Below are 21,419 nucleotides of genomic sequence, written 5' to 3'. Positions count from 1 at the left end.
TGTGCCCTGGCCGGGAATCGAACCCTGGTCCCCCGCACGCCAGGCCGAGGCTCTACCGCTGAGTCAACCAGCAAGGTCCCAATGTTTTACTTTTAAAAAATGACCAGAAACCATCTGTTACATCTGTCTAAGTCTCAGTGTTGATGCTTGTTTCGGTCACGTGATACATTCATCTGTCCCACCCTAAAGGCAGGTCCGTGGCCCAAAAAAAGTTGAGGACCACTGGCTTAGAGCATTTTTCCAAAGTGCAAGTGTTGCTGGGTCTATCCCCAGTCAGGGCACATACTGAAACAGATTGATGTTTCTGTGTCTCCTACCTCTCTCTGTCTCTTTCTCTAAAATAATATAAACACACGCACAAAAAGTATGCATTAATGTGGGCTACACAGGGTGGCTCTGTTTGGAGCATGTGGACTTCTGACACCGGCTTAAAGCCTAAGCTTCAAGTTCTCATGCTTTGCTTTTGTAACCTGTTCCTGAATATTTCTCCCATTTATTTTGATAAGTTTTATAATTGAACCTCTTATACTTAGATTTGAATCTATTTTACTGAATTCTTGTTTATGGCTGGAGTTAGGATCTTAGTTTATTTCTCTGGCACTAGATACACAATTATCCCAGCATCTTTTCTTGAAAGGACGGTACCGCATTAGCTTATCATGGGACCTTCTTAAAAAGAAATAGACCATATTTTTGGATTCTCAGCTCTGGTTGGGCCTTTTTCACTGGCCCCAAAACGTGGCTGGTCTCACTTTCAGAGCCAGGCCCGGACACGGCGACTTCAGCTCATGCCGCCGCTCTTTCTCCCGGTTGGCGATGGCCTCCTCAGGGCATCCACTTCCCCAGATCTTTTTCTCTTGTTAAAAACCAGTTAGTGCACCAATAACTCCGCTAGCAGTTCCACGTTTGTGTGCCTTGACAGGATGTATGACCCTTTCTCTGAAGGAGTTCATTGCTATTTTACTAACACTTGAACTCCTGGACATTTAGGGAAAAAAATATATATCTTTTTCTACAGGGACACAGAGAGAGAGGGATAGACAGGGACAGACAGGAACTCAGAGAGATGAGAAGCATCAATTATCAGTTTTTCGTTGCGACACCTTAGTTGTTCATTGATTGCTTTCTCATATGTGCCTTGAAGGGGGAGGGGCTACAGCAGACCGAGTAACCCCTCGCTCCAACCAGCGACCTTGGGTCCAAGCTGGTGAGCTTTGCTCAAAGCAGATGAGCCCGCGCTCAAGCTGGCGACCTCGAGGTCTCGAACCTGAGTCCTCACATCCCTGTACAACGCTCTATCCACTGCGCCACCGCCTGGTCAGGCTAGAAAAAAATTTTTAAATCATTTTTTAATACTAACTTTAAAAATACTATAGCCATATGGCATTTTTACCGAGCTCACCGAGCGCCTTCAGCTCCCGGGGTACTTTGCCTCCGGAAACTGCAGTCTCATAAAATATACTCCTATTCCGCAAAAGTCAAAGTGCCGCGAAACAAAAGAATTTGAGGATCTTCCGACGTCCCAACCGCCTCAGGTTACAGCCTGCAACAGGGCTGCTTTACTACTTACGCGTCAGGCCTCCCAACATGGCGGCCTCCAATGCGGCTTCGCCGAGCGAGCGAGCGGGCGGGGACACACCGCCTCCCTGCGGAGCGAGGGAAATCGCCCGCGTTTCTTCCAATTCTTCAGATCCTCGTCGGTCGCCGTAGGCTGACGATCAATTTGGGAGACATTCCCAGGACCCGGATTAATTTGCGTAAGTGTAAAGGTTAGTCTTGACGCGGGCTGCAGAAAACCAGGCCAGTGCGCAGTTGTCCTTTTGTTTTCTGAAAAGTTTTTTCATGAAAGGTTTGTTTCTACCAGGGTACCTGGTATCTCAGGGTGGAAGGGGCGCAGTGTGGACCCTGGAAGGATGGGGGTGGGAGGAGTCGTGTGGAAGGAACTCACAGGTATTTCGCAGGATGCAGGTGACTGCCTGTATTTGGTTTGATTAGCTTTGGGATCATATAGCGACTAAAAGTCCGTAGACAGCAGCTACCGTGTCCCGACTGTCATGGTCTTTGCCCTTCACTCTGTATGTAACGGTTGGAAGCATTTAAGATGATGGCGATATCAGGGTCAAATTTGGGATTTAAGGGTCACAGTGTAGCAGGAATTAGCCGCAAACGGAGGATAATAGACACCCAGACAACTTGATGGAGGATTTATTGGCACCTACGTGACTTTTGTGTTTCCAGGAGGGAAGGCATGTGACAAGAGTTTTGAACCGTTTGTCCTTTACTGTTCATATAATCTGTTCTTGTTTGTGCTGCAAGTTTATTTAAGGGAACCGATAGCATGAACCACAGCTGTGGTTTGTTATTTTTCAAACTTTCTCAGTCAGTCCTTACTCCCTCAGTCCGAAACGCAGATATCACTGGCTTGAGTGTAAGATCACAGACATTGCAGGCCCTCCTCTCCTGCATTCTTCTGGTTTCTTTTCTCTCGTCAGGATGGTCCTTCCGTGAGGGTGGCTGGTCCCGCTGTGGGAATAATAAGGGTGTGTGGTCAGTGTCTGTGGTCCAGAGTGTCGTGAGGCTGAAGCTTTGAAGGCCCTGGACCCCAAGGTGGTGGTTGGGATGAGGTTTCAACCTCTGCGTTTGGGACGGAACGGAATCCATAGCCTTCCACCGCTTGAGTATAGGGCAGTTTATCCAACTGTTAATTAAACTTGTGTTGTTTGCATTTTGGCCTGTTATGAATAATGCTGCTGTAAGAATTCTTGTACATACGTTCTGGTTCAGATATGCCCTAATTGGGGTGGAGGGACATATAGCTTTGCTATAAACCTCAGAGAAGGTGGTAGAGCCCAGGGCAAGCAGTGGAGAGCTGCACCCATTGGTCACTTTTGGTTTCTACTTTCTCACTGCAAATGCACAACTGAGTTTTTTGGACCAAGATTTTTGGTCCTCAAAGCCAAAAATATATATCTGTTCCATTGCGTAGAATATTTGCCAACACTTGCTCTCATCTTTTAATATGTAGCACTGGACTCTTTTTCTTATTTCCTGACCCACAATCACACTTTCTTCTTTGCTAACATAATCTCCATTTTATTTAATATCCATTGCTCTGGCAAGGTGACCCATACGCAGTGTATTAAAAAAATTTTTTTTTGTATTTTTCAAAAGTTGGATACGGGGAGGCAGTCAGACAGACTCTTGCATGCGCCTGACCGGGATCCACCTGGCACGCCCACCAGGGGGCATGCTCTGCTCATCTGGGGCGCTGGTCTGTTGCAACCAGAGCCATTCTAGCGCCTGAGGCAGAGGCCATGGAGCCATCCTCAGTGCCCAGGCCAACTTTGCTCCAATGGAGCCTTGGCAGCGGGAGGGGAAGAGAGAGACAGAGAGGAAGGAGAGGGGGAGGGGTGGAGAAGCAGATGGGCGCTTCTCCTGTGTGCCTTGGCCGGGAATCAAACCCAGGATTCCTGCACACCAGGCCGACGCTCTACTACAGAACCAACCAGCCAGGGCCACAATGTATAAATGAAGTCCTGCTGTCTTTTAGTCAAACGTGGTGGTCCCAGTTCCCATTGCTAGTGTAATGTAGGAATTCCAGGCCGGGGATGTCAACCTGGTAATTGAGTAATCCAGAAACACCACCCGTAGGCAGAGTTGAAAGATGTAACCATTTATTACTTAGTTACTGGGGAAGCCTGCTGGAGGCCCTAGGGCAAACAAGAACCACACCCAAACAGCTCCCTCTCTTCTCCACTGTACATCTGTGGGAGGACAAGGCAATACTAAGAGTAGCAGGAAAAAATTCTGGTTTATATATGGGAAAGTCTTACTTTTCCTCAGAACACTTCCTGGGAACTTCTGGGGACCAGGTTGTATTTTCTACTCCTTATGGCTGCTGGCCATACTTCATGTGGTGTTTGCGAGGGGGAAGGGCCATGTCCCGCATGGACCCCACTGCTAGTGATTGAGTGTCTCTGAAATGAGTTTAGCCTGACCAGTGGTTGGGTGCAGTGGAGAGAGCTTCCATCTGGAATGCTGAGGACACAGGTTAGAAGCCCTAAGGCAGGCGTCCCCAAACTAAGGCCCCGCCGCAATTTCGGAAGGGGCACCTCTTTCATTGGTGGTCAGTGAGAGGAGCATGTATGTGGTGGCCCTCCAAGGGTCTGAGGGACAGTGAACTGTCTCCCTGTGTGAAAAGTTGGGGACCCCTGCCAGGTCATTGAGCTTGAGCCCAAGGTTGCTGTCTTGAGCAAGGGGTTGTAAAGTGCTGCAATTAAATCCGCGAGTTACGTAACCAAGTCCAAGTGAATTTTTGAGGAATTTATTAATTAGCCAGCTAGCTACACAGGGCACGATCCCAAATCATGTAGGCCCTCGTACCATTCTAGACCTTCTTTTATACAAAATCAAGTACTGGTTGGGTGGGTAAGGAGGGAGCATGGTATAATAGTCAGTTACTAACAAGCTTGCAACATCTATCTATAGGATCTATTAAAAGGAAAAAGCATTCTTACACCACAAGATAACACAGTAGTGATAATTACTGTAAATACCCGGCAAAGATATTCCCAAATCTTCTAGTGTCTACCCCCTATCCCTGTCGCCACAGTGAAATGGTTAGCTTAGGATAAGAAGAGAGGCCAAATGAAAATACTTTTGCTAAAAGTGTTGTCCCTGCTTGTTTAATTTACAAGTTTTTATACATATAAAGGATTTCAAGAGTGATGATTATTAGAAAGCATATAAAATGTTACAGAATCAGGTTTTTCAATAAGGGGAGTGGTTTCGTGATCCCTTTGTTTAGAGGTATAGTCACTCTCAGGATTCCAGGAGAGGAAGAGTTAGAATCAGTGAGCATATCTTAATTTTTTTTTTTTTTTTGTATTTTCTGAAGCTGGAAACGGGGAGAGACAGTCAGACAGACTCCCGCATGGGTCCGACCGGAATCCACCCGGCACGCCCACCAGGGGCAATGCTCTGCCCACCAGGGGGCGATGCTCTGCCCCTCCAGGGCGTCGCTCTGCCGCGACCAGAGCCACTCTAGCGCCTGGGGCCGAGGCCAAGGAGCCATCCCCAGCGCCCGAGCCATCTTTGTTCCAGCATATCTTAATTTTTAATTAAGATATGTATACATTGTCTTCTAAAGGATCTTCAGGAAGGGGAAGAAGGAGTTTCCAGAAGAGTTTTATCCTTCCAAAGAACTATGATTAGTTACTAACTTTTGTCCCTTTAATCTTTTTCCCTGGGTTTTTTTTCTTTTAAGAGAAGAGGGGTAAGGAGGCCTGACTCTTCCTTTTAAAATACTAATCTTATCAATTTTTGTAATTCCTTGGCACCTTATCACAGGGTTACTGGCTTGGCTGGAGTCCCCTGATTAAGGCACATATGTGAAAGCAATCAATGAAAACCAAGGTATAAGTACAAGTTGATGCATCTCATCTCTCTCCCTTTTTTTCTATCTGTCCCTGTCTGTCTTTCTCTCTTTCTCTCACTAAAAAAAAAAATGTAGGAATGAATTTAGTTGCATGGTGCATGCACTTCGTTCTACCTATTTAAGTGAATATGTACTTAATGGATGCCTGGTCTTGTGATAAGGTGTCAAGGAACTGTAAAACTTGGTATTAGCAACGCCATTTTGAAAAGGAAAAGTGAGACCTCCGAAACCCCCCCCCCCCCCCCCGCCGCTTTCCGTGGAGAAAGGGAAGAGAAGAATGCAAGAGCTTCCTGGCTTGCAGGAGCAACTGGGTCAGATAAGTCATAATTTAACTACAGAGCAAGGAAGATAGAACTTCCCTGAGAATCTCTTCACTTCTCTTTTCTTAAAAACCTTTAGAAAAGAATGTTTCTGTACCTTAATGAAGAATTCCTATACTGGGACTCACCCTAAAGTCATGAGAGTAAAGTATACCTCTAGACAAAGGGATCAAGAGCCCTTCCTTACTCACTCCAACCGGTATGTGATTTGGTCTATAAAATCAGCCACAGAGTTGTAGGGCCTTTCTACATGATTTGGGATTGTGCCCCATGTAGCTAGCCGGCTAATTAATGAACCTCTCGAAAAATCATTTGGACTTGGTGTCTCTGTATAACCTGAGGATTAGAGTACAATACTTGACAACAGTCTCTCTTAAATAAGTAATTCCTGAATATACGTTTAGTTATCTTTCTTACTTTGCAGTTTACACTTTTTCTTATCTCAAGCAGTGACTGCACTCTCCAATACACAATAGGAAAGTGGGATTGTCGTGGACATCTGTGTCCTTCCTGATGCCTCCTCATATTACTCACCTGCTACAGTGTCTACGGTTACCAGTTTTTAGAGGGTAGGATCCTAAAATATGATTCATCTGGGATTATAAGTTTAATGACATAAAAATATTTATATTCTTTATTTTTTAAATTTAAGAGAGGGAAAGGGAAGAGAGAGACAGAAACATGGATTTGTTTCTCTGTGCCCTGGCCAGGACTATAGTATTCTTTAAGACCAAAAAAAGTCTTTTTAATGTGGTCTGTGTCTGCCATTAATTTTTTATATACATTGTGAAAGACAGAAACTGCAAGACAAACTGAAAATAAGAGGCTGGTGTTTTCTCAAATGAAAGTTTATTTTAAAAGCACCTTGCCTGACCAGGAGGTGGCACAGTGGATAGTGCATCAAACTGGGACGCAGATGACCCAGGTTTGAAACACTGAGGCTTGAGTGCGGGCTCACCAGCTTGAGCTCTGAGTCACTGGCTTCAGCATGACATGGTAGGCATGACCCATGGTTGCTGGCTTGAGACCAATGTCACTGGCTTGAGCAAGGCGTCAGTCACTTGCTCTGCTGGAGCCCTCGGTCAAGGCACATATGAGAAAGCAATCAGTGAACAACTAAGGTGCCACAACAAAGAATTGATGCTTCTGATCTCTCTTTTTTCCTGTCTGTCCCTCTGTGTCACAGAAAAATAAATAAAAATAAAAAAGAAGTTGGATGGAACCATACAAGCGGTCAGAGACCAGCAGACAGGTGTCAGCCTCAAGCTCGGGAGCAAGCCTTAGATATAGCGGTTTACAAGCCTTTGCTGCCCTGTGATCCTTGCACCGGGTTAACTCAGATTAGCATATTGTGGGTTTTGTGGCTTTGGTACTGACTTAGCGTGGGAATTCTGCTGCAGAGACACAGGTTCTCTTTTTTTGTTGTTCTGGCTTAAGGTTTAATCAGTGAGGTTCTTTCTGGTGACCTTGGTAAATATTGAAGACAGCCAAGAGGTCAGTCTCCCAGAAATAGCTGGGAGCTGAGTCTGTGGTTAGGCTTTTACAAACAAATGTTGTGATTTAAACTCCCCTAATGGTCAGGTCACTCCCCAGGCAAGCTTTCCCAGACATTCCTGGAAGGTAAACTATTGCTACATTTCAAAGTGAAGGCCAGGCATCTTGAGGTGAATATGAGTTTTCAGGGGCTAATTTACCCCTAACATTCCAGCTTTTTGTTGTTTATTGGAAAAGGGCTGAAGGTCTCTTGTCTTCCATAGCTGCTTCCTGCTGGTGGTGGGAGTTCTTGAGTTGCCTTGGAAACTGTATACTAATTTCCACATTGCCCTGAAAGAAAGAAATATGTGGTTTCTGGGGGCAGCCTTGTTTCGCTCCCAGCTATGGTGGTATTTACTGCTAGCAGGAATTGCAGGGCCCTCCTGAACCCATCTTTTATATTTTTTAACTCTTTAAGTCTATTTTTTCTAATTCTGTACCATTCCCACTTGGGACCTGAATATACTCGTTGTGGCTGGCCCACGGCATGTCCCAACTCCCGAAGTTATTTTGAGGGTTACCAAGATAGGGGTGGGCTGCACTGGCCTTCTGTGCCGGAGTTGCTGAGTCACTGGAATGGGGAGAGACTGGTTGTTGAGGACTACATCACCATTGGGAGAGAGGTATGTTAAAGCACAGGCTCCTGCCCAGGTAGTAGGAAGGCCAAGGTAGCGTCCTCCCGGCAGAGGAACAACATTCCCTGTTGTGTCAGGCAGGGAGGGAGATGAATTGAGAGGAGGTGAGAAAGATGGTAGGAGGGTATGCTCCTTTCTTGGGGTTCTGCTGTGCAGACTGATAATGTAGACGCTATACCTGCTCCAATAAGGGGAGAGAGATGGGTAGTTGCTTGTTGGGTGCAGTGAAAGTGAGGGGGACATTAGGGTGAGAGGTGATCCAGGGGAAATGGGAGAGGGAGGGATAAGAGGGATTAAAAGAAGAGACTTGTAATGTAGGAAAGGAGGGAAACAGGACTGGTTGGAGGAAGTGGCCGTTTGCCTCAGGAGATACCTGGTGGTCTATCGGTCATGACCAATGTGTGGTGGGACGTTGCAGAGTAATAATAGTAAAGCTGCGTGCTCTTTTTGGCAGGTGGCCAGCTAAACCGGTCCCTGAGGTTCTGCTGAGGCACAGGGGGCTTGACTTGATTTAGTAGGAGAGTATGTAAAGCAATAGGACCTTTTATAGGGGGAGAGTTAGGAGTGCGTGTTTTTTAACTGTTGGCCTAAGTCTGGAAACGTAGGGAGGCTTGGTAAGCTTGGGCAGTTACATAGTTATGAAGAAGGGATCTTGCCACTTCAGTAGAACTAGTACCCCTTTGTTCTGTGCTGGCTCGGGTTGTTTTAATGGTGTCCCACTGAGCACGAGGTACTGGAACAGCAGTGTAGGTGGAGGACGACAGGGAGAGACAGAGCCAGCAACCCTGAGCTAAAGTAGGATTTGTTTATTTAGGAGGGAGTATGTGAGAGTAAGATTTTGTTCTAAATATAAAGGATGTGGAAAGGACTTGAGCGTGGTGTCAGAATTCACACTGTTAAGAGTCTTGAGAAGGAAAAAAGGAATAAAGGTGCTTACTCCTAATTGGGGGTCTCCAAATTGAAAAGTGACTAGATAATTGGGATCTAGGAGTTGGGAAAATGCTTCCCAAGGAGAATCTAAATCCTCCATTAGGTAGGAGCCCCAGAAGATTGTGAGCATAGGAACCCTTAATGGAAGAGGTGCAGCAGAAAGAACAGAGAGGATATTTTGAGGCAGTGGGGTATGGGGTCAGATAGAGGAGCAGAAAGGGGACAGGCACAAGGGGTGTTACTCACCTGCTGGTTTTTCTGGTATGCGGGAAAGGTAAATATTTGTGGGTTCATTGGGGTCACTTTGAGATTTGTGAGACAGAGTTCTTCCCTGTGACCTGGGATTTTTGGGGACGCATTTTAGCCCAGAAAGGTGAGCCCAGTTGGGCAGCCCCTTCAGTTTTCCAGCTGTGGGAGTAGTGAGTAGTACCTGGTATGGGCTCTGCCATTTCGGCTGTAATGGTGCGGGGGATGCCTGTGTTTCAGTAGGACCCATCCCCTGGTAAGAAGGGAGCAGAGGGTGTTCTTGGTGTGTGCTTGTAGCCAGACCTGACCTGTATGTTCCCTCACAAGTTGTCTGACACGGTTTAGAGTTGGGAGATAGACCCCTAGAGGGGTTTCTGTGGGAGGGAAGTTTCCTAACAGGAAAAGCCTTCGTACAGGGGTTTAAAAAGACTAAGGGGATGTAGGGTCCTTTGGGGTTGCCCGAATCCTCACTAGAGCTATAGGGAGGAGAGAGGTTTAGGATTTTTGAGTTTTTATGCTTAGCTTTGTTAAATGTGTCTAAGCTTTGTCTATTATAATAGAGGTGATTTTTCCAACCTTTCCTGAAGATTGGGGTCTATCAGGTACATGTAGATTTCAGTGTATGTTGAGGGTGGATGCTGTCGTGTTATTTTGAGATATGAATGCTGGTCTGTTATCAGACTGTAATGATGTTGGAAAGCCAAGTTGGGGAATTATGTGTTGAATGAAGGTCTGGGGCACATGGGTGAAATCTATTTATCAGTCCTGCCCTGGCACCTGGCCTCTCGCTTGATATGTGGAGAAGGATGGGGCCTGACGCTTCCCTGTGCAGAGACTGAGTTGCAGATGGAGCAAGCTTTGGTTCTATGTTGGAGAGTAGTGGTTAAATTTTGGGGATGATAACAGGTCTCAAAAATTGTAGGAGAGGTTTGTATCCTATAGGAAAAGAATTATTTTTCACTGCATAAGACACACTTTTCCCCCCAAAAGTGGAGGAAGAAATGCCCATGCATCTTAAGGAGCAAATGTTCATTTTTTTTTAGCTGCTGCGGGTTCCTGGACAATTAGAAGAGTATTTGAACATTAAAGTCTCTTCTCATTTGTTAATAACAGTGCTAATGGTTGTTAATAGTGCTGTTGAGTTTACACTGTTGAAATATTATTGAGGTTTATTTTTTAAAATATTTTAACACACTATTTCGTTCAGATTTTTTTTTTCTTATTTTTCTCCTTAAAACCCTAGGTGCATCTTATGGTCAGGTACGTCTTATAGAGTGAAAATATGGCATAGATTGTAGGCTACAGAGAGGTGTTTTTTTGTTTTGTTTTGTTTTGTTTTGTTTTTTTTTTTACAGAGGCAGAGATAGACAGGGACAGACAGACAGGAACAGAGAGAGATGAGAAGCATCAATCATCAGTTTCTCGTTGCGCGTTGCGACTTCTTAGTTGTTCATTGATTGCTTTCTCACACGTGCCCTGACCGCGGGCCTTCAGCAGACCGAGTAACCCCTGCTGGAGCCAGCGACCTTGGGTCCAAGCTGGCGAGCTCTTTGCTCAAGCCAGATGAGCCCGCGCGCGACCTCTGGGGTCTCGAACCTGGGTACTTCCGCATCCCAGTCCGACGCTCTATCCACTGCGCCACCGCCTGGTCAGGCTACAGAGAGGTTTTAATTCAACTTCTGGAGATGTAGTCTCTGAGGGAAGGGATTTAGCCTCCGTAGTCTGGAGGATGGAGACTGGCATATCCAGCTACCCACTTCCCTTGACGTGTGTAAGAACTGCCATCAGTGAAGCAAGTGTGGTCTGCATTAGGCAGCGGTTGGTCTGTGATGTGGGGAGAGAGGCACTTTGAGATGAAGAATGTTTGAACATGAATGAGTGGTGTCTTGGTCAGGGAGAGGCAGGGGAGTTACAGGATTAAGTTTTGTGCTTTTGGCCAAGGAGACATGTGGGGAAGCTATGAAGATGATATGAAAGACTTGAGTTTGGGAGGGAGGGATAGAGAGTTTGTGTAGCTTTGTGAGCCAGTAAGTTAGAAAAACTGTGGGAGAAAATAACTGTTGTTGATTTCCTAAAAGTGAGGTTTTAGCTCTCTTATCTCGTTCTAGGGCGGTCATCTGTGAATAATGAGGGAGGGGTGGATAATAGGGTGATTTCCTAGACAACAGAGGAGAGAGATGTGATCAGTATGTTGGACGGAAGACTGTGGACCCCAATAATTGAGATGGTGGAAAGAAACAGTTGTCCTTAAAATTTAAAGAGTGTCAAATAAGTGGCCCTCATATCTAATAGGAAAGAAATGGTCTTGCTGGGGACCTGTAGAGTTACCCGAGGGTTTCCCACTCAGATGGTGGAGACGGAGGCCTGTGGTGAGGTCAGGCTCTGCTGATCTCCTCCCCCCCCCCCCCCCCCCCCCCCCCCCCGCCCAGGATGTCAAGAAGTTCTGTTGCATCCGAGCCAGTGCCAGGGAGAGGCCTGGACAAGAAGGGATGACTTTCCTGTTTTGAGGGGCTTGTGGGAGGTTTGAATTCTAATGGCCTGTACAATTATAGAGAGGGGGGCTGGGTCTGCTGGTGGCCTGGGATTGGGACAGGAGCAGGTCCAGTGTGCCTCCTGTCTGCACTTGAAGCAGACCCCTGGGGAGTGGGTTAGTTTTATTATATATAATGTTGGGGTTAGAGGAGAAGGAGACTCTATTAAGATTATCATTACAGGTAAACTTGGTATAGAAATGGCTGGAGGCATCCCAGCAGGAAGTGTTGTGGCCGGGCCAACACTGAATTTTAAAACGGGCAGTGTCTCAATTGAATGTATGTAGGGTATGACTGCTGTTTGAGTAAGTTGGGACCTATCCTGTGTGTTAGAGTGTAAAATGGGTCAGACAGAGATGCTAATTAGTATTAGCAGGCATTACAGTAACAGGGATTGATGGATTGTGTCCAATATCAAGGGATTCTGGACTAGGCCAATATGGTTGTAGCCGAACAATATGTGTGAGATTAGCAGGGGCCCCATTAAATATGGAGAACTGGAGGGGATTGGCTGATGATAGCATAGCCAGTGGCTGGAGTTTAAGGCAGGAACGGTTTGGTGATTAAGAATTGTTGTGGTGAGAAATAGGGAATTATTCCCCCATGGATGGAGAGGAAACAAAGGGGACCAGGAATTTATGGACATTATAGAGAGAATAAAACTTAGACAAAATAAGAGAAGCATCATGGATCTGGTATAGAAATAAGGGAAGAACTGGTTGTGACTATGTGTGGTTTTGGGGAAGCAGAATAAAATGATACATGATATGTTTCCAATTGTAGTCTATAAAACTGTCTTGTAAATACTTGTCCTTCTGCACAAACCTTCTACAACCTACACAAACTTTCTGCAAATTACACAAACCTTTTCTATTCAGAAATAACCAACTTACTTTCTTTTCCTTTCAAAAGACCTTCATACCCTATAGCCTTTATCATTAAAACCATATAATTTATTTCCAATTAATCAGAATTGTTTCCAAAAACCTGAATTTTTAGAGAGAACTACATTAGTAATTAGCAATTTTAGATGGATACTTTTATGAACTGTGGAGGAAAAGTAAAAGATGGGGTCACAAACTAAAGCGGACAAGCTCAGATGAGCCCAGCACAATGGCCTTGTAAACTTAGAGACTCAAAGTAAACATTAAGGATGGTTTAAATCAAGCCTTTCTAACTAAAAGCAGTTTGTGGTAGGTAGTCATATCCTAGGGAGGTGTTTTTTTTGTTTGTCCCTGGCAGCCTTTCAGGATGACTGAAAAGAGGGGAGGGGATGGGCTGCTGAGCAGCTGCTTGCATTTTAAAAGTGCCCTTTTTTTCCCTTTGCACTGAGTTTCTGGCTTGACCCCTCTCCCTTTCACAGCCTGCACAGTCTGAAGAGGTGTTAATTTTCTTACTGTTTTAAGAACTACAACAATGTTCAGAGCTCCAAGAAGATATTTTAAGATAGATAAATGACCTGGTTTGTCCCCCCCCCCCCTTTTTTTGCAAGTTTTATGTCTGGATGCGGGGGATAAGATCTTTTTTCTCTGAGCTTTGTAAGGAGAAGTAGGATGGAAACCTGAGCCAAAGTAGGGGTGGGGGTTAAGAGGATTATGGGTGCTATGGAGAGTGAGGGTGGTATTAATTTTGAAAGACTATCTTGGCCCAGTAACAGGGTGGGACAGGAGGGGAGAAGTAAAAAGTCATGTGTGAGGCCCTGGCTGGTTGGCTCAGTGGTAAAGCGTCAGCCCGTCATGTGGAAGTCCCAGGTTCGATTCCCGGCCAGGGCACACAGGAGAAGTGCCCATCTGCTTCTCCATGCTTCCCCCACTCATTCCTCTCTGTCTCTCTCTCCATTTGGAGCAAAGTTGGCCCGGGCACTGAGGATGGCTCTCTGGCCTCTGCGTCAGATGCTAGAATGGCTCCAGTTGCAATGGAGCAATGCCCCAGATGGGCAGAGCATCGCTCCTTGGTGGGCATGCCAGGTGGATCCTGGTTGGGCAAATGCAGGTATCTGTCTGACTGTCTGCTTCAAACTTCAGAAAAATACAAAAAGGAAAAAAAAAAGAAAAAGATATGTGTGAAAGGGAGGGATCCTAGCATGTATTGTAGGAGTGTGATTGACATGGGTGGGGAAATTTGGCCATCAATCCCCACAACAGCCTGACCAGGCGGTGGCACAGTGGATAGGTAGAGTGTTAGACTGGGATGTGGAGGACCCAGGTTCGAGACTCCGAGGTCGCCAGCTTGAGCTCAGGCTCATCTGGCTTGAGCAAAAAGCTCACCAGCTTGGACCCAAGGTCACTGGCTCGAGCAAGGGGTCTCTCAATCTGCTGTATCCCCCAGTCAAGGCACATATGAAAAAGCAATCAATGAACAGCTAAGGTGTCACAACGAAAAACTGATTATTGATGCTTCTCATCTCTCTCCGTTCCTGTCTGTCTGTTCCTATCTATCCCTCTTTCTGACTCTATCCGTCTCTGTAAAAATACAACAACAACAACAGAGACTGCAGACCGTTGTCAGGGTCTTTTGTACTCTAGTAAAGTAGAATAAGTTGTCCTGGTATTTATAAGGAAAAAAATTGGCCTACTTGCCACCATCAAGTTTTGCTTCAGGCCCAGAAGATGTGGGCTTTCATCCCCAGGCACCTTTGTTCTTCAGGGGCCAGGCCTGTCAGCTCTGGAAAGGAAGTGTCAGCAAGCCTAGGAGAAGATGAGGGTCTTACCTAGAGAGGTCCAAGCACAGTCCGACTTCCAAGGGGGCCAACTGCAAAGGGAGCCAGGCTTTGAGGGCAGGCCTGGATGAGGACACTTGCTGGCCCAGTGACCGTCATTGGCTCAGTTTCAGCAAGCACCTGGCTGGGTGGTAATAGGATAATTTTTGCTTTTCGGATCATCCTTAGTGCTCCAGGATTCAGTCTGTGGGCTCTTGATGGCAGAGGCTAACATTTGAAAGTGAGCTAGTTTGTAATTTGGGACTCCTTTGTCCCTATTGTTAAAGATCTTGAAGGCCAAGTTTAAAAGGTCTTGTTGGGGAATTTGAGGTTTGTTTTCCAGCTTTAGTAATTTGTGCCGGATGCCGGGTTCAGACTGGGAAGTGAAATTCATGTGAAGGACTACTTGCCCTTCTGCACTAGAGGGGTCTCAGGTCGTATTTCTCTGCGATAGGTCAGTTAAGGAAAAAGGGTCATGAAGTAGGACAGTGCCCTGGATCCCAGCTACCTTCCATAAAAGGGATCTCAATGATGGGGGCCGAGGTAGGTGAGGAAGCAGGGCTGAAGATCATCTCAGAGCGGGTCTGCACTGGTGAAGAAGGGGTCCATGGCTGTGCCTGTGGGAAAACCTGGAGGGAGGGGGAGGTGCGGGACAGTGGCCATAGTGAATAGGGAGGGGGCTCTGGTTGCTAGGAGGTTGCATCCTGGGAATTAGGAGGTTGAGGAGCAGAGGGAGTAAAAAGAAGAGGCGGGAATGGGGCTCTGTGGTTGGCAAGATCAAAGGAGGAAACTCTAGAAGGGTCCTCCAAGTCAGGGGGATGCTTCGGTTTTAAATGGAGAAGAAACATTTGAGAGGGAGAGAAAGAATCACACAGTAGGTTGTGATCTGAGTGCAAGCAAGGCCTGGATATAGGGGATCTGGGACATTTCGTTTTACTGGCAGCCTAAGACCATGATGGCGAACCTATGACAGGCGTGTCAGCACTGACACGCGTAGCCATTTTCGATGACACGCGGCTGCATGTGGCCACATCCCAGAGAAGTATGGGCCGCATGCCAAGAAGGACATTTCATCCTCGTCTCCTGCACGACCAAGTGCAGTACCCGAGGATAAAATATATGCTGTAGTGTAGACACTCTGTGCCAGAGGTCTGTAGGCCAAAACAACAGAACTCCAGCACAGAGCGTCTGGTTCTGGGACTTCCAATCAGGGGACCTTTGACCTCACTTCTGGCTGGGGGAGCAGGGAGCAGTGGAATGCTTCGGGGACGCATCTCTGGGGGCCCTGTGATCGCCATTACCAGCAACCACATAACCACAGCAACCATCGTTCAATCTACTGTTCTGGGGTGTCGTGGATTTCTAATTGACCATTACTGAGATAAGTGACGGGGAGGCTGGGAGAGGTGAGGGCCTGTGCTATGGGTGCTATTTCCCGCCATTAGAAATTGTGGCAGCCATCTTAATTTACATAAGTTACAACTTGCAGAATTTCAAGACAGCATCTGGGCTCAGGTGTTTGTCGACTTGAGGTCAAAGCTTTAGAATCTGGAAAGGTGCCACTTGGAGAATCAAGCAGAGTGCCACTACAAACAGGAAATTTGGAGTGCCTGGAACCGATTACCAGACACTTTTAGCACCCTGAAAAATATAGCAATGGCTTTACTCACAATTTTTCCCTCTACGTACTTTTGTGTGAGACCTTTTTCTAAGTGTTAAATAATATCAAAACCAACAAAAGAAACAGATTGACAGATGAAGTTAGTAGTGCTTGCTGGGCTTGAAGTGTACACAATACCAACCTTCAACTGAAGATTTAGCCAATGATATTCAGCAACAAAAAAGGCACTAATAGCAGGTTAGTTAAAGAGTTCCCCCTCCCCCTCACTTATCTTAGTTCACAGCACCCCACACAAGTTAAATAATATCAAGACCTACAAAAGAAACCGACTGACAGATGAACAAAGAAGTCACTAAGCAGGTAAGTTAAATATAAATATATAGTTTTTGGTTTATTAAATACAGTTATCTATTACAATTATACATTTTTGTTATTTAAAGTATAAATATCGCAAAATTATGGGTTTTTTCTCAAAGTGGTACACCACCCGAGTTATGCTTGGTTTTTTGGTGAATTTTGACACACCAAGCTGAAAAGATTGCCCATCTGGCCTAAGATCTGGTATAAGACTGAGCATTTGGAGGAATCTTTGGATGCAACGCAGACAGGTTGTCTTTTGGGGATAGTGGGTTGAGAGTTCCCCATGATGTGGAGGGATGAGCGTTTGGACAAGGGAGGCATCCGCGCTGCCTTAGGCCCCTGGAAATGGAGGCTGGCTGCTTTCCAGGCGTCGCTGTAGGGCAGTCCAGCCGGAGGCCAATGCCTGGCAAATGCCTGAATGCCCTCTGAACAACGTTGAATGTTTGAAATGGACCATCCTGGATGGTGGAATGAGAGGTGCAGGAGGGTTTGGGAAAGTTTACGATTTTAGAGCCACTACATTCACTCACTGGAATGTGATTGTTGCCTGGTGTGCATGTGGTGCGCTGAAACAAGATGGCAGATCCCGGTGTGTGGTTTTCGGTTGGTCTCTGCATAGGAAAAGGGAATTTCCCTTCTTGGTGGGTTCAGGACGCACGGCCAGAGGGTTGGGCAGACCAGTCTTTCAACTCCACGGGCAAGAGAGGCAAGATCTGGAGGTAAGCCTGAGATGGGCTGATACCTCTTACCAGTCACCGGGTGTGAAACCTCACCCATGCTGGGGTCAGCTTTAGACCCTTGACTTGTCTCTGACACACAGCTCCTGGGTTTTGGCACCAGAATGAAAGGTAGAAACCATGGGGGCTGAACCAAAAATACGAGGCTAGTCTGTCCCAAAAGGAAAGTTTATTTTGAAAGCACCTGGATGCAAGTGGGGTGAAACCAACAAGGGGTGTCAGCTCCGAGCTGCAGGGATGGAGGGAGCGTTAGATATAGGGGTTGCTGCAGGCCTTTGCTGCCATGGGGGTGCCTACGCCTGGACATGCTTAGATTTAGTATATCTTGATTTGTTGCCTTAATCACAGACTGTCTCTTTTTTCCCAACTCTCAGGTTCCTTTGGATGACCTTGTCCCACGGACATTTCTCAGAACCATCCCAGGTTGGGGGCATTTCCTTAAGGGAAGAAGAAGGGTGGGTGAGGCAGATGCTTAATGAAAAAGTTTCCATAGTGAGAAGTCGGGTGAGGGGAATTTAAGTTTTAAAGGGGCTCTAGATTTAGAGGACCCATAAACCTAACCGTAACAGTGATTATTCAACTACATATTAAAATTAAACTTCTTTCTCTTGACCAGGCGGTAGCGCAGCAGATAGAGCATCGGACTAGGATGCAGAGGACCCAGGTTAGAAACGCCAAAGTGCCCAGCTTGTACACAGCTCATCTGGTTTCAGTGCGAGGTCGCTGGCTTGAGCGTGGGATCACAAACACAACCCCATGGTCACTAGCTTAAGCCCAAAGGTCACTGGCTTGAGGCTGAAGGTCGCTGGCCTGAGCCAAAGTCGCTGGCTTGAACAAGGAGTCACTTGCTCTGCTATAGTTACATGGTCAAGGCGCATATGAGAAAACAATCAATGAACAACTAAGGTGCCACAACGAAGAATTGATGCTTCTCATCTCTCCCTTCCTGTCTGTTTCTATTTGTCCCTCTCTCTGACTCTCTGACTTGCTCTTTCCAAAAAATAAGTAAATACATAAATAAATAAACAAACAACAAAATAAAACTTCTTTCACTCTATAGATGTATCATATAAAGTGAAAATGTGCAGAAAAACTAACATTTCTTTTATATCATCGAAAGCATATCACACCATTAACCAGCACGGTGTTGATACAGGAATGCCTCACATTTCACGATGTGACTGTGGACTTCACCCGGGAGGAGTGGCAGCTCCTGGACCCCGATCAGAAGGACCTGTACCGGGACGTGATGTTGGAGATCTCCAGCCATCTGGTGTCATTGGGTGAGGACAGCTCCCCTGTGTCACTTAGAAGGTGTCTGTCAGTGGCTTTTTCCCCGTAGATGCTTAACTCTCCAGAATAACTACAGTTCTCTGAAAGGTAGACCTCAGATCCTTCCATTACCTCAAACAAGAAGGTATCCCTTTCTGCCACCTGAGACAACAGACTTTGTGTTACAGATGTGAAGAGTGTTCATTCCCTGAAATGTAACATTGTTCGTCTTGACTGACCGCAGCCCAGTTCAGTAAGTTTAAGTCTTGTGTCATTTTTCCCTCTGAGCAGGGTATCAATCCTGCAAACCAGATGCCCTTTCCAAGTTGGAGCGAGGGGAAGATCCGTGGACAGTAGGGGATGGACCCCAACATCTGCTCTGTCCAGGTGAGTGAGTGAGAACCAGCAAGGTGGGGGACCAGGGAGTCAGAGAAGGTGTCAGAGCCATGACAGTGAATGAGGAAACCAAAGAAAAACATACCTTTTTTTTTCTTCTCATTAGAGTAACGATCCCTGTTTATTCTTTCTCAGGGGTCCCTAAACTGCGGCCCGCGGGCCACATGCGGCCCCCTGAGGCCATTTATCCAGCCCCTGCCGCACTTCTGGAAGGGGCACCTCTTTCACTGGTGGTCAATGAGAGGAGCATAGTTCCCATTGAAATACTGGTCAGTTTGTTGATTTAAATTTACTTGTTCTTTATTTTAAATATTGTATTTGTTCCCGTTTTGTTTTTTTTTACTTTAAAATAAGATATGTGCAGTGTGCATAGGGATTTCTTTATCTTTTTTTTATAGTCCGGCCTCCAGTGGTCTGAGGGACAGTGAACTGGCCCCCTGTGGAAAAAGTTTGGGTACCGCCCTGGCTGGTTGGTTCAGCGGTAGAGCGTTGGACTGGCGTGCGGGGGACCCGGGTTCGATTCCTGGCCAGGGCACATAGGAGAAGCGCCCATTTGCTTCTCCACCCCCACCCCTCCTTCCTCTCTGTCTCTCTCTTCCCCTCCCGCAGCCAAGGCTCCATTGGAGCAAAGATGGCCCAGGCGCTGGGGATGGCTCCTTGGCCTCTGCCCCAGGCGCTAGAGTGGCTCTGGTCGCGGCAGAGCGACGCCCTGGAGAGGCAGAGCATCGCCCCCTGGTGGGCGTGCCGGGTGGATCCCGGTCGGGCGCATGCGGGAGTCTGTCTGACTGTCTCTCCCCCTTTCCAGCTTCAGAAGAATACAAAAAAAAAAAAGTTTGGGTGCCCCTGTTCTTTCTACATCTTGTTTTGTTTGCATAGTTTTCTTCTTCCTAGGGTTCTCGGATCTTTCTGTTCTTCGTCCTCAGCCTCAGTGTCTCTGCCTGTTTCCTCCTTTCTTGGTATGAAATTTTACTTTTCTTGCCTCTCTAGAAAGACAGTACTTTGAATTCATCACATTCTTCTAACTGCTGCGCCTTCCTGCCCTGTTTGGAAATAGCGATTTCTCTTCATAACTTTCAGCCCCAACTTGGAGGCTGTGTCCCTGTGACAGCCTGGTTTTCATGCTGCATTTATGTCGTTCTTTGTCCACCTCCTTCAAACGTTTTTCATAAGCAGTTCTCATCAGTCTTGAATGTTTCAGCAGATCCCCTAAGTGAACCTTTTTCTGTTCTGTGAGATGGACTCCGACATTAACATCTCTTTAATATTGTCTAATACCCACTTCCTTCCTGTGCGGTGTACTCATTGCCACGGCGGCTGGCCTCTGACTTATCCTTTTCCATGTGAGAGCAGGAATCTCCTGAACTTCATTATTTTTTTACACTGAGTTTCCTTTTCTGCACTAGACATTGTAAATTCTTTCCATTGTGACATCACTTGAGATTTTCTCTCTATACTGAGTTCTCTTTTTTTGTTGTTGTTTATTTTTTCTTTTTAGCTTTCATATAAAGCTCTGTGTTGTTTCATTTGATTAACAAGGAAAGTTCCTCTTAACATGCTACACGAGTTCGAGTGTAAACGAGGTCCTAACGTGTGTGTGCTTCATATGCCATCCTTCCGAGTTCGTCTAAATCAGATTGTCTTCATTGTTAGATGTTATCGCTGCATTTGTTTTCCTAAAGCTTCTGATTTTACCTCATATATTTGTTTTCTTTAGATTTAATTCACATAATAATTTAGCCATTTAACTGAAAAGTTAATTTGTTTTTAGTATATTTATTTAGTTGTGCAACCATCACCATACTCAATTTTGGAACATTTTATGTGTACATATTTTCATGGTGGGTTTTCTTTTTTGGTTGGTTTGTTTTGTATTTTTCTGAAGTGAGAAGTGGGGAGGCGGGCATGCAGAGAGACAGACTCTCATATGTGCCCAAACGGGATCCATTGGGCATTCCCACCAGGGGTCTATCTTCTGTCCATGGGAGGCATTGCTCCGATGCAAATAGAGCCATTCTAGCTCCTGAGGCAGAGGCCATGGAGCCATTCTCAGCGCCCAGGCCAGCTTTGCTCCTTTGGAGCCTTAGCTGTGGGAGGGGAAGAGAGAGACAGAGAGAAAGAGGAAGGAGAAGGATGGAGAAGCAAATGGGCGCTTCTCCTGTCCTCTGGCTGGGAATCGAACCCGGGACTTCCACATGCCGGGCTGATGCTCTACCAGTGAGCTAGGCAACCAGGGCCCAGTGTTTTTTATTTCTATGCCTTTGTAGCAGCTTTCAAAATTGGAAAGAGTGAATTCTCCAATAGCACTCCTCTCTTTCCAGATCACTTTGACATCTTCATTTTTAAATTCTCACTTGAATTTTAGAATGAGCTTGTGAATTTCTACAAAACAAAGCAGCTAGGATTTTGATAGGGATTACATTGACTCTATCTCATTGGGTAGTAAGTTCATTCTATATTCTTCATCCTAATATAGGATCATTGGGTGTTTTTCTTTCTAATTAGGTCTTTAATTTCTTCCAACAAAGTTGTATAAGTTTCAGAATAAAACCTTTCAGCCTTTCCTTTCTTAGGTTGTACCTGTGTATGATATTGTCTTTTATTATGCAGTAATTGGAATTGTGTTCTTGATTGCATTTTTCAGTATTTATCACTAGGATATAAAAATGAAATTGATTACTTTTCCATCATCTTTTGGTGTCACTT

At 45.9% G+C, this 21,419-nt stretch overlaps 1 protein-coding gene across 1 annotated transcript in view; it reads left to right on the top strand.

The window, feature by feature from the left end:
• Positions 1 to 1,769: 1,769 nt before the first annotated feature.
• Positions 1,770 to 21,419, top strand: part of LOC136332025 (zinc finger protein 615-like) — a 76,005-nt gene continuing 56,355 nt past the window's right edge. The window contains exons 1-6 of the mRNA XM_066271244.1: positions 1,770 to 1,849; positions 16,228 to 16,311; positions 17,423 to 17,503; positions 17,665 to 17,712; positions 18,205 to 18,331; positions 18,612 to 18,707. Of these exons, the coding sequence (XP_066127341.1) occupies positions 16,288 to 16,311; positions 17,423 to 17,503; positions 17,665 to 17,712; positions 18,205 to 18,331; positions 18,612 to 18,707 (376 nt within the window). The 5' untranslated portion in view covers positions 1,770 to 1,849; positions 16,228 to 16,287. The remainder of the gene's footprint in view (positions 1,850 to 16,227; positions 16,312 to 17,422; positions 17,504 to 17,664; positions 17,713 to 18,204; positions 18,332 to 18,611; positions 18,708 to 21,419) is intronic.

The sequence above is a fragment of the Saccopteryx bilineata genome, chromosome 3 (assembly GCF_036850765.1).
Source record: "Saccopteryx bilineata isolate mSacBil1 chromosome 3, mSacBil1_pri_phased_curated, whole genome shotgun sequence".
Classification (NCBI taxonomy): Eukaryota; Metazoa; Chordata; class Mammalia; order Chiroptera; family Emballonuridae; genus Saccopteryx; species Saccopteryx bilineata.
The sequence above is the reverse complement of the archived record's forward strand: the minus strand, read 5'-3'. Positions and strand labels throughout refer to the sequence as shown.